The sequence below is a fragment of the Lepisosteus oculatus genome, chromosome 7, assembly GCF_040954835.1.
Source record: "Lepisosteus oculatus isolate fLepOcu1 chromosome 7, fLepOcu1.hap2, whole genome shotgun sequence".
Taxonomy (NCBI): Eukaryota; Metazoa; Chordata; class Actinopteri; order Semionotiformes; family Lepisosteidae; genus Lepisosteus; species Lepisosteus oculatus.
This window is the reverse complement of record NC_090702.1, coordinates 4,552,001-4,565,503: the sequence shown is the minus strand read 5'-3', so window position 1 is coordinate 4,565,503 and position 13,503 is coordinate 4,552,001. Positions and strand designations below refer to the sequence as shown.

Genomic DNA, 13,503 nt, shown 5'->3' with positions numbered 1-13,503 from the left:
ATTTTTAATGGATTATGACTGATTAAAGACTAAGTAGGCCGGAATACTATGAGGTAATATTTCTTATGTATGCCCCTTACAATTAGCAGTAAAGGTTATTTTCTGATATTGAACACAACTTATTCCTACAAAGTCATTAGGCCAGAAAATAATGAATAAACATCCACCCTCCACCTCTGATACGCTTAGAATTTGTCGCTCCTCGTGGTCCTAATCAATGACCAATGCTTTCCAGAAATGTTTTGAAATGACTAATTGCTTTGCAGAAGTTGATTGCTGAGGAAATGTGAGCGACTACTCCGAACATAGCGCTTCCCTATTTAGCATTCTGGGAATTTTATGACAAACATTTAGATAAGGATTGTTTAAATTATGGAAGCCTGAGCAAAGTTAGTGAAGGGAATGAGTTTGGAACACGGCCCAAAACCTTTAATTATATTATGCTAAGGTGCTGTTCTCATCTTTAAAATGTCACAGTTATTTAAGGCTCAGAGTGGCTGGGGATCTATAATCTTGAGGCTTTTTTCACATGACGGTTTGGGTTGATCCCTGCAAGCTTGACCTTTCTTTCCTCCTTATTTTGAAGCCTGTATACCCGAGCTGTTTGTGAGTGTGCATCTTCATTTCCAATCAAGTACATGCCTTGTCAATGGCTTCTTCACAGTCAAGTGGCATTCAGTGAACCTGCTGACTAACACTGCTTCTGTCTGGCTCGACATTTACGATCCACAGCTGACAGAGAACCCCTTGGGCACTCTGTAAACATCCTCCATACCCAGAGGTAATATCAGCACAGTTAATTTATCACTGTCGTGTGTGCTGTATAGGGGGAGAAAAGCAAATATGGGCTGAAATACATCACATTCCCTTAAGGAATTTTCTCCACATCTTCGAAAGCTGTTTGCTACGTAATTAAGATGCTGTACATATTCCTCGTGCACTGTGTGTGTTTTGCTTTCCTCTTAGAGAAAAAGAGCATTTTTAAGTTATGAAGCAGTAAAAGATAAACCTGTATCATCCATTAAATATCTGCCAGCCTGTGCCCTGTCATCCTCCACAGCTGGATTTACAGTAAACTGCGCTTTTCATTCAGTCACAGAATTAAGCGTCTTGGCTGGTGTAAAGCAACAGGGAAAGAACAATTGAAACACGAACGTTTTTCATTAGAAACTGCCTTCAGATACCCTCCTACTTTTAAACAAATAACACAGCTTGGAAAAATTCAAAGCTTCTGACTGGTGAAACAGTACCACATTACTGTGTATCTGCCTTCGTTTTCGTTATGCAAGTGAGACTAATGGTCCTACACACAACAATATTCTACATTTCTTTAACAAATGAAATTGTAGATTCCAAAACCACTGCCATCTCTTTTCCTTTATCTGGGGGTGATATTTCTAAAACAAAATGGTACAACACCAATATTTTCTGTGAATACTGCAGTTCAACTTTGTGGTCCCTTATACTCTTTTTAATAACGCTGTTCCTCACTCAGTTGGCTGTTCCACCTGCTATACCATTTGTCTGAAACCTGATGATACTTGGTATTCATTCTCTTTCTTGATTATTGGTTTTGAGTCCATCTATATTTAGTTTAAAGCACTGAGGTCCCATTTTATTTTTCTCACCCTTATCTCCCTCCCTTCCATTTCTGCCATCTAGCACAGAAATGTGCAGACACAGGGCCTCCAGTATAGTAAATGACCCCTCCCACCCCTCCCATAAACTCTTTGCCCTCCTTCCATCTGGGGAAAGATATCACAGTGTACGGGCCAGCTCTACCAGACTCTGGAACAGCTTATTCCTGCAGGCTGTCAGGCTCCTCAACACCCTGTAATCTACTTGCACCAACCCCAATGTATTTGCCTTGTAATTTGCACTATCTGCACTTTGCACTATGTGTACCCTGTTTGTCCTGCCTGTATTTGCGCCATGGGCCAGGAGGAACGATATTTCATTCCACTGTATACTTGTATATTTGGAATGACAAATATACATGAACTTGAACTTATTCAATGCATTTCAGCACAACACCTCATAGAGAGACCTAGAGCCTTTTACATCTTTAGACATTGAAGCCTGTCTGGTTCCACTTAACCCCTTGTATGCCAATCTGTGCTGTATTAGTTGGCATCGGAGCTACCAAGGCCTGGTTTTAAAAAGGCCTTTATATCTGCAGGTTTTATAGGACTTTGTAGGGCAGCACTACTTAGAAAGCTGGGAGAACGTGTTAAAAAAGGTTCTAATTAAGTTAGCAATGAGCTGATTTCGATTAATAAGAGCTGAGTTGTAATAAACGTTTCATTCATGGTAATAAAAACATTAAGGCACATCATATCCCCAAGACTAGAACTGGGCACTCCTGGGATACATTACAAGGCTGATATAGTATTGAATAACAGTAGTATAGATAGTAGCTTTTAGATAGTATAAGCACTCAAGACTAACACAACTTCAAGGCTCAGTTGTGTCCTATCATTTGTGATATAAGGTAACATGAGATGTTATTCATAAGCCATTCATACTGCTCTTCCAAGTTGAAGACAAATTATCCCCAGGAGACAGAATTACGTATGTAGTGGCCATCCATAAAAGGGGCATAAAACTGAACCAAGTAATTATCAATCAATAAATCTGGCAGATCCATAAATAGAAACAATAATTATACTGTAACGTAGAGAATCTAGAAGAAAGGCACAGTGGGTTTATGGTTGTTTAACTAACTTATTCTTTGAACAGTTGGAGTTCTTTGGACATGCAACAACTGTAATGGACACACAAAGCATACAATATGGTGTATTTAGATGTTAGAAATCTTCTGATAATGTTCCCCATAAAATATTCAGATTATAGGTATTCTGGGAAATGTGTCTTTAAACTGAGAACTGGTTAATGTATAAAAACAGAGAGTAAAGATAAGTTCTTATAGCACAAACTGTGGTGATTTATTTATTGGAATACCTGCAATGCTCTTCCTAATTTATATAGATTACCAAGATACTGGTCTAATCAAGAAGATACTAAAATAGGAGCATTAGCAAACATTGTTGGGGCAGCAGATCAAATTCAAAACTCGAAAAACACCTGAACTGACATTTTTAATCAAGGACATAAAATATAGGTACAAAACAGGAAGCGCTGAGGATGAAGATGTTGATATACATTTACACCTTCCAGACAATGTAGTGAAGCAATAAAAATAGAAAACAGTCCAGTGAGTAGCAATGTGATACATTCCCAGGGTTAAAGCAATGTTCTAGCATGACTGGCATAAAGAAATTAACCTTTCTGGTCTGAAGCAAAGACTCTGAGGGTACCAAAGTATTCAAATTCCTCAGAGGCATTGACATGGTCAACAAAATTGGCTCTTTCCTTTTCGCCATGTTCACTTCTCCTCCTTGTTGTACTTGTGTATTTCAACAAAGAAGAACAAACACATGTGAAAACTACAGGGAAGTGCATTTAAAACTGCAGACAGGAGGCACTTTTTACATAAAGGGTTGTGGGGAGTTTTGGAACAAGCAAATAGGACACGTTTTTGACTCAGCTAGCTATTAGCAACCAAATGGGTGCTGGTTTGTCAATACCCTTTCGTCTAGCACAGATGTTTCCTCCCAAGTCAAAAAGTCTCAGGGTTTTTATACTGAACATGCGAAAAAGTGGAACCTGTGGAAGTCATGTCGAAAATGCCAGTGAATGCAAATGTGTTTGCAGTTTGGATTTAAAAACATCATGGCCACTGCTCTTTTGATCATTTGAAAGGCCATTCCAATTTTGCAAAGGATCATGGTTTGATTTTCGGAACACAAAGCCGAACACAAAGTCCAGAGATGGTGGTCCACCTACACACTGCAATCCTGATAAGTCTCCAACCACGAGGTGCTGAATTTACTCAAAAGCACAGTGAGCTATTCAGGGAAACATTTTTTTCTAGTCAGTCAAGCAATACATATATGAAATCATGAAGAAAATCACTGTTTGCACCCTAAGCACTCTAATCTGTTGGACAGCAGAAAGATGCAACTGGAGATCTGGTTGATAACTACTGTTTTACAGGCCACAGCAGTCACTAATGAATGACATTCTCAGAAAACCCCAGTTGTGTGCTCTGCCTCACAGAGTCCCGGTCACTGGTAGCTAATGACATAACCCAATTTTTTACCAGCAAACACTGGATAACAAGACCAAACTTGCAATCCAGCCAGACATTTTTTAAGTAGATGCCACACTGAAATCTGGGCAAAACGGTAAGAGTCTAAGAAAAAAAAAGATTTGCGCTTGTTTTGCAGAGCCGCTGAATAAACCACATAGCCAACACAGAAGTGAGGAGTAACAGCCACGAAAGATTAGAAAATGAAAGATTTGTATATTAAATTATGTTACAGAAAACAAATCAAGAGTATATACTTTAGTTTCAACAATATCAATTGAATAATTCCACTGCTTGCAGTTGACTTAACTACATAAATACACGGTCCAGGCACGGACACAACCATGTTTTGAAGATTAAAAACAGATGTTCTCTTCTATTTTCGGTCAACATAACAACATTTATGACATTAAATGATCTGCAAGTCTTCTGCCGTATTGTTTATTCAGCTATTTTTTTTTAAAAAAACTTCAATTAGAATCAGAATTTCTGAGCAGTTATTTCGTCCTTTTGGTGTGGTCAGCTCTTTCGCACCTCGCAGCAGTAACATCCAAAAGCCCCCTGCAAATCTTTCGGCCAAAGCCCCCCCCAGCCTTCTGCGCATTGCTGGCCCACTAAGGGAAAAAAATCCTCACCCTTATCCCGTGATTACAAGATAGTAATTCTCGTGTACTTTATGTGATCACGCGATAGCACAATTGTCACACTGTATAATGCCTATGTCGCTATGTGCAGACTTACAGTTTTAAGCAGTGGGACTGATTGCATGCCTAACTGTTTGTAACAAATATACCCCTGCGTATAACAGGGATCTCAGCCGCCAGGGCTGGGGGAGTTCTCTTTTAGCTCAGCCGGCAAGTTCCCTGTTGCGTGACGCCGGAGACCTGGGTTCGCACCCAGGCAGAGAGGGACAAGGGCGGAGACCCCAAGAACTGTTACATGTTCATAACGGAACTATCATTGCTTTGATCTCTAAATCCCTCAAAAGTGGTCCTCATGCTTCTAATGATTTTGTTCATATTTTGCTAAAAATTGCAAGATTTCATTATGACTAAACCCCGGTCGAGAGCAAATCCGTACAAATTCTGCAGCGCTGGACATTGACACGACCATTAATCCGAAAGTGGCAGCCAAGTTCAGTAGCTTCTACATGCATTCAGTGCACAACATAACAGGTTGTACATACACTGATGTAGGCATTGCTATCTGGTAATTACGAGATAAGGGGGCGATTTTTCCCCCCTTGGTGACAGCAACGCGCGTCCGTATTCTGTTATATATTTGCTTAAAATTGCGAGATTTCATTATGACTAAATACCAGCCGAGACTAAATCCGTACAAATTATGCAGTGCTGGACATTGGCACAACCGTTAAACCAGCCAAGTGCCAGCCAAGTTCACGCTAGCTTCTAGATGCGTTCAGTGCACAACGTAACAGGATGTACCTACAGCGAAGTAATTACCGCTATCTCATCATTACGAGATATCTCGAGATATTTACCTCGAAAGTACGAGATAAGGGGGCAATTTTTTTCCCTTGGTGGCAACAATGCACTTCCGTAGTTGACAAGCAGGGGATCCCCTCTCATGAAGACACAAGAAAACTTTGAAAAAATCCCCCCGGTATACTCACCTACTCGCAGCTCCTGCCCGAATACAGTTTTCTCGCCCAGCGCAGAGCAGTTCCATCGTCCGTAGCGGAACTGATACTGGCATTCATTGATACCAAGTTGCGCTCCTTCGCCAATGACGATGATGGCATCGGGGCGACTCTGGCATATAGCCCTCTGTCGAGGTGCCAGCCCCGGTATTTTATTACAGATGATGTTTGCGCCCAAAGCCACCACAGAAGACAGGGCTCTGTACCGGAAAAAAGAAACGAAGGACATCAAATTAAAAAAAAATAAGATTTAAGACTAATTCAGCCTTTTCTATTTTTTCCCCCTCTTGCCATTTTATTTTCGGAATGGTGTCCTTTCATCAGAAAATAAATCCAATCTGTGTCTGGCCCCAATCTTTTGTAACGTCACAAAATTTGTGATTTTTAAAGCACAGATATGCTTTGATATTCATTTTTATCAGAAGCAGAAATTGGACCAGAAAGTATTTTTTTGGCCGCACCATTAATACCTTGATTGCGTGATAAAAAGAATCAGAAATAATATGCATTTGTTCTTTCCCTTGCCAACAATAATTGTCTTTAAAAATGCTTAATGTTATATTTTTGATTGACAAGTAGCTTGTATTGCTAAAAAGCTTGTATTGCTAAAGAAAAAATGTATTCTGATTAATCCTGCACCATGAGGAATATTTGCTTGAGATCACTTGCTTGGCGGAGGGCTGGCCTTGTGGCCAAAGAATGAGGAGGCTAAGACCCTCATACAGAGTGAGGAGTGACTAAGGACTAGCTACAGTACAAATGTGGAGGAAGGATGTGTACGACAAAATACAAAGAGAGCGATTTATTTGTGGTATATATACAGTAGGTAATGAGAATTTACATTGGGAATGTGATTCAGAACAGCTGGGTGAAACGGATTTGGTTGTTGTCATCTGTCCCAAACTTCAGTTTAAATCTAAAGCTCATGCCCATCGGTATGTAACATACTGTATATGCTAGCATGGAAAAGCTATTGACGCCACTAACATTCAGTCTAGCAGGTTCATACTGAATCCAATAAGTCTATACGTAAGATAAAACAGTCATTATATTAATTTCATAATTACCTGGAAGAATAAAGAAGTTTTTACCTCAAAAAAGATGTTGACATTTTAGAAAATGGTGAAACAGAACGAAGGCACTGGAAAGCAATTATTTGTGTTAAAAATTGATTTGACGTCCACATACAGTATCTAGGAATGCTGCTTGTGTATTCATTTAAAAATCTGAAAGGTGTTATAATGATAGAAAACCTCTGAAGACGTGAGAGACACAGCAAAGGTTGGAAGAAACATTCCACGAGTTGAAAGTTAAATGATAATCTATAACAATAGCTAAAAGAATCTGACAGAAAATCTGGAACTTTGTGGCAGCAGCGTGTGTAATATATAGAGAAGAATCGTTTGAAAAATGAACAGCTTCACAGATGCAAACCACACCAAAAACCCACTGTAGCAGAATTGGTTTTTGGACAAGCTATTTAAACCTTTCAATTTTTTTTTAAATAAACCACAGGTTTTATTTGACAACATTCTTTGGTCCAGTAAAACCAAGATAGAACTAGCTTTCAACTAAGAATCACAATATGTTTGGTGGAAACTGCACAACCTCTTGAAGACAAAACATTTGCCAAACTCTCAGTCAAGGTGTTGGGTCCGTAATGATCTGTCCTTGCTTTACAAAGCTCAAAAAGAGCTGTTTTCCAAAGGAAAAACAATGATTCCATCTTCTCAACTTCACCTCTTTAACAGCATGGAGCTTTTAGCTACTTGATCTATCAAGGACTGATTATTTGCAATCAAGTATCAAAAGAAAAACATATTCTCATGGACTGATCTGTTGGAATTTTGCAATATGTTTTTCTTACAAAATACAGAAAAAAATGTGTTTTATTTTCATCTTTTAAATGCTCATACAGCCATCAGGAATAATTTCGCTTGAGCAAGACAGGGCCTAAAGAGTTGGTCAATTTTTAAAAAAGAATATTTGGAAAATAGTCATTGTTCTGGCCTTTTTGTTTGGCAGAGCTGAAGAATGCAAGTTGTAATTTTGCAAAATAATGAAAAAATTGTGTCAACAATAATCCTTATTACAATAAAGTTTCATTAATTCATTCTGGACTCACAAGGACTTTGTCATTTTAAATTCTATTGGTCTAATGGTTGTCTTTTGTTACCACAAATCTACGTACCCTTTTCAGCACAAGTACAATGTATTCTCATGAAGGAGTTTAAATACTTCTTTACCACAACCATATATATACAATGCCCTCTAGATTAATTTATGCGCCTAATGAAATGGGAACAAAAAACATTGTATGATTTGAATGAGTTACAGCCTGGAAAATTAAATTCTGATTCACATTTTATGTAACAGGAGTTTTTTGGTATAAATCCAGTTAAAAAAGTTAGATATTGGGTTTGGATATTGGAAGTAAGGTACAGTAGTTATGCAGGGGGGTATCCGAAGAGTGCATTAATTAACTATTTCACTGAATTTTACATCAAGACTTCCATGCCTGGAGGAAGTAAGGACATATAAAAAAACACTCAATTAGACCTTTTTGAGACAAAGCTGTCACTTTCTGCAGTCTTCTGATCTTCTGGTTTGGACTGGGATTAAGATGACGTGTTTGGGATCCATTTTTACGAGTTAAAAAATAAAACCAACGTAAATGTGAAATTTCTCTACTTGTCTGTTTACCAGCTCCAAACCATGCAGATAAATGCTTTTCATACATGTCAGACCCATAAAAGGCGAAATGCGGATGCCCGCTTTGAAGTACAAAGTAAGCTTCTGAGGCCTGCACCACAAGACGAGCAGGCTGATCTCGCCAGTTGTGTCAATGACAGAGAAACTAGCGAGCCGAAAAACATTCAGCAGCATCTGAGAGATTCCCTTTGAACAGATCATCCCCAGCCATAACCATGTCCCCCAAATATAAACACGAAAGGAGTAAAAGCTAATTAAAAATTAGTAACTGACATAACCCAGATTTCTGGTTTTCAATTAACGTATTCCCCAAGCGCAATGATACAAATCCCAAAATGCCGCGTGTTCAACCAAAATAAATCCTCTACTTATAATGGCCGGTCCTTCTTCACAGAGACAGCAGTTCTGGTGAAACATACAGAGGCAGTGTTGCAGTCCAACTGAAACGTTATTACAAGAAGCCCAAAATAACAAACCTCAACATAAGGATTGATTCCGTTTCTGTTGGCCAAGGACATAGTTCAGCATACGATGTCCAAGGACGTTCTCTTATAGCAGCTCCCTGTTTTAACTAGTGACACAACTCTAACTAAAATGACCGTCATTATCTAGTGAGAACACGCAGGTCAATGCGGAGCTATGCAGGAAACATGTAAATTACCACCACACACCCACTCAGCTCTTAACTGGGTCCTTTTCTGTGTGATTCTTCAATAATGTCTAGCCCTACGTTCACTTAAATGCTGAATTTCTTTTCTTCAGCTCAGATGATATACAACTTCTTTCAACTGTTATTTTACTCTGATACTGCACCAGTACCTTCTCACATTAGTCTCAGTCTTACTGCTGTATTATATTATGTTTATTATAGTAACTGCGTGTCTTGGGGAGTTTAATTTCCAGACAGCTATACCACTCTCAGTTTTATATTTAAAGCAGCTTTGGAGACATAAATGGAGGCCCCAGAGGGATTCTAAAGATGTTTTGATGCATTTTACTACTGTTGTTTTCAAAACGGTTTATCCATAAAAAAAATACATAAAGACATCAAGGATTTCCATGGTTTTGCAATCCCTTGTTAGTTCTGTTGATGAGGACAGAGCTGTGGCCTATGAGAATGTTTCAAGGCCACATGGTCTGACAGACGTTTTAGGTTTGTCTGCTACTGGCATAAAGGGTTAAAACTGGCAAGAACTAAACACAACGCATATGAAAACACTCCAAAACACATGCAAACCCTTCCAGATGAATAAGCAACTGCGTAGAACCCAGCTAATACGCACGCCATCATCAAATACTTCCATCATATTAAGATGCATCTTTATTTTGTGGTAGATATTTCTCGGTCCACCATGCCAAGTTAACAAGCCTCCCTGGGTAAAACTCTATAAAACTGCCAGGACACATTTCCAGTTCTCCATCGGATATTCCCTCTCACCCACTCAACTACAGGCCAGTTGTTTTTAAAACTAGTCCACAGGGGAGCACGGAGAGCAGATCCACTCTTCTAATAACGATGCGGGAAATGTTTAAGGTGTTCGATGGAATCGGCACTCACACTGTTACTCACAGGAAGGAGGCGCCTGACGTCAATTCATCTTTTCATTAAGTTTGATAAATGCTTGATCGGCCAACAATTCTTTTTTACACAAATGATTTAACCCACAAAGGCCGCCGAAGGGGCACAGTGCTCAGCATTGATGCCTGGCAGCACTGGGGCCCTGGATTCAGTTCTGGACCTGGGGTACTGCCTGTGTGGAGTTTGCAGGCCGCACACTCACAGCCCACTCAGTAGTGATGGAACGGAAGTGGAAACAGTCACCAGCTTTAGGTTTTTGGGAATTCACATTTCTGATGACCTCACCTGGACTGTGAACATGGACTCTATCTTGAAGAAGGCTCAGCAGCACCTCTATTTCCTGAGGTGCCTCAAGCGATGGGGGAAGCCAGTGCCTGTGTTGGTGAACTTCTAACCCCTGCACCATCGAGAGATCCCTCACCAACGGGATCGCCATGTGGCACAGCAACACCTCTTCTCGAGAAAGAAAGGCACTGCAGAGAACGTTGAATGTGGCCCAGAAGATACAAGAGCTCAGGCCTGGCTCAGACAAGAGATACAAGAGCATACGGAAACTTACCACCAGATTCTTCAATAGCTTCTACCTACAAGCAGTGCGATTGGCGAATACACTTGGCCATGCCCCTGGGACCCCACCTACACCATTTACCTCATTGTAATTTTATTTATTGCATATCTGCAGTCGTGGTTTACATATCTCAATACAATGTACATGAGTACATTGGATGAGATTGCTCAGTTTTGGAGCATATTGAATACTCTATTATGCATTGTTTGGAAACCCTAACGTTCCAAGTACAGTACAGTATTTTTGGAGCCTGATGACTATCTTACTCATCTATACAGACTACAACAATGGTTGTGCATTCACAAACATTAAGGAACAATCTCATCAAGCTATCTGAAAAAAACAAAACTTCAATTACTGCTTAATTGTAAGCTAGTTTGTGCATTTACAGATCATCTCTGTGGTGTCAAAGCTGCTAAATCTTTATACTCTACCTTAAACAAAACACTTTTTATTGAAAGCCCACCTCACTAAAACAAAACGAAACCTGTCTTTCTTGACTGCCTGTTACTTTAAAAAGATGTCCATTTTCATTCTAGTTTGAGGCAGGCTAATCTTGCTATGTTGATAGTAGAAAAACAAATTCCTTGAAACTAATATTCAAGATACTGTATGTGGACACTTTTTTTTAACTTTGATACCCCCTTCTTTGCTCTTTCACTTCAATCCCCTCTTAATTGTTGCACTAGTCCCCTGTTCAACATGTTTCACCTGTTGATCGTTTGTTTGGCAATTAACAACTATCCTGGCTCTGGTGTTTACATTCAAACTGTTTACTTGTTTACTTGTACATTGTCTACTGTTTGTATATTGTCTTGATGCACTGTCTGCACTTTGTGTTTTACTCTTTTTTTAACAATCAAGAGACTTTCTGTAAATAAGAATTCCATTTTACCAGTACATGTACCGGTTACATACAGTATGGCAATAAAGTTCAAGTTCAAGCATGTTCTCCCCATGTTTGTGTGGGTCTTCTCTGGGTGCTAAAGTTTCCTCTAAAGACATGCTGATAGGGTAATTGGCCTCTTGGAAAATTGTGTGTGTGATCTGTAATGGACTGGCGTCCCTTCCAGGGTGTACCCTGCTTTGTGCCTGTCGCAGCCTTCTATTGGATAAAAATGGATGGATTTATGAATGATTATTACATAAATATTAATGAGTATCTTATCAATATTAATTAATTTGCACATGCAATTAGTTGTTGTTGTATTAGTCGTTACAAACAGCTTTAAAAGCTGGAATCTCCCAATATACCAGTGTATCACAATACACTAGTCTCATGAGGCAAAAGCTAACAGTCTTTGGTTTAAGAAGCTTTCTGTATAAACTTTTTGATGTGTTTAGCCAAGCTGCTAGATACCATGATGTTTATGCTTGGTGGTGAGACACACCTCGGATTGTTTTCATAATTCGCAGGCCTTTGTACATTGCAAAAACAAAATTAAATTGTTAATTTGAGACGTTGGCGATTTTTTTAACAATCGAGTACATCAAACTGTTTCCAGAGAAAAGATAAAGCTTTGTTGCAAATCAAATGTTCAGCCACGAAGCTTCCTATATAATCTGTTTTATTTACAGCTGATAGCTTTTTTTCTCTGTTTGTTCTTATCCCCAGTACTATACAACATATGGAGTTTAAAGCACTGTCCATATTGATTTGGTTTTATAACCAAAAACACTTGCAAACTCATAGCGGGCGATTTTTAACATCTTGGTTTATGGATTTGATTTACTCTCGTGCTTAAAGGCCTGTAAACTTCTTTTTGTTTCTCAATTCTTTGACTTTTGTTCCAGATTTCATGGCTCCACGGAGTGTTTTCATGTCATCGTCTCTTCTAGTGTCAAATCTGACCCATTTCTCTTTCCTTTTACTTTCTCTGTTTCCATGACATTATTGCTTTTCACTCATACAGCACGGCAGTCACATTGCGTGCAGTGAATGAAGATTTTGACACTTTCCTTTCTCTTCGTCCTAACCAAGTAATTGAAAAATGTAAAGAACTGCTCATGTTACAGATTCTGAAGCAAAGAGAGAAACAGAAAGATTATTTGTAAGGTCTCTCTCCTTCCTTACACAAACCAAACATCAGTTGGTTTTGATGTTTTTATAACTGAATTCATTTCTACCATTTTTGAAAATCTTGATTATGGCTAAAAATGATAAAAGAACAAAACAATTTCCAAAAGAACTGATCTCAGCAGTCTTTCAAGTATTTAATGATCTATTATCAGAACACAGTTATTATGAAGCTTATTATGTACTTTTTGTGTTCTGAAGATCCAATGACTGGGTATCTGAAGTTATGGACACATACTGTCAAAGGTTAACTTTGTTGCAGTTTGATTTTGTGCTACTGGATATAAATAAGAGCTATATCGTTTTGTTTACTTGAGTGTCGGTTTAAAAAAAGAGAAAAATTAAAAGAGAAAAAAATGTGCAATTTCATATTAATCGCTTTGTTTGTTGTGTCTGTTGGTTGGTTTGATAAAACCCAAACCAACTAAGAGGAGTTATCTACAAAAGTAGAAGTATAGAATGATGTAAATCAAACAAAGCAAAACAAGCACAATTCTAACACAAGCAATTAAACTGTAGATAGTATGTGGATATTTAGTAATTCATTTAATAAACTCTCCTCGGGAAACAGGTAAATAGTGTAGCACTGAACCTTTTTCTCAATAGCACGCTTAGGCTTAGCTAATAAAAATAGCTGAAATGTCTATAGAGCAGCATAACGCAGTAACAGTATTACTGATAGAGTCACAGAGGACAGATACATTTCCAAACAACAGAGTATGAACATGGCTTTTAAACTACAAGCCCCAGAATCCTT

General features: G+C 38.7%; 1 protein-coding gene across 3 annotated transcripts in view; it reads right to left on the bottom strand.

Moving 5' to 3' along the window:
- wnt7bb (wingless-type MMTV integration site family, member 7Bb) overlaps window positions 1–13,503 on the bottom strand; it is a 70,136-nt gene that overhangs the window by 39,515 nt on the left and 17,118 nt on the right. For all 3 annotated transcript variants that reach the window (XM_006633811.3, XM_069192041.1, XM_006633810.3), the window contains exon 2: window positions 5,784–6,010. In XM_006633811.3, the coding sequence (XP_006633874.1) occupies window positions 5,784–6,010 (227 nt within the window). The remainder of the gene's footprint in view (window positions 1–5,783; window positions 6,011–13,503) is intronic.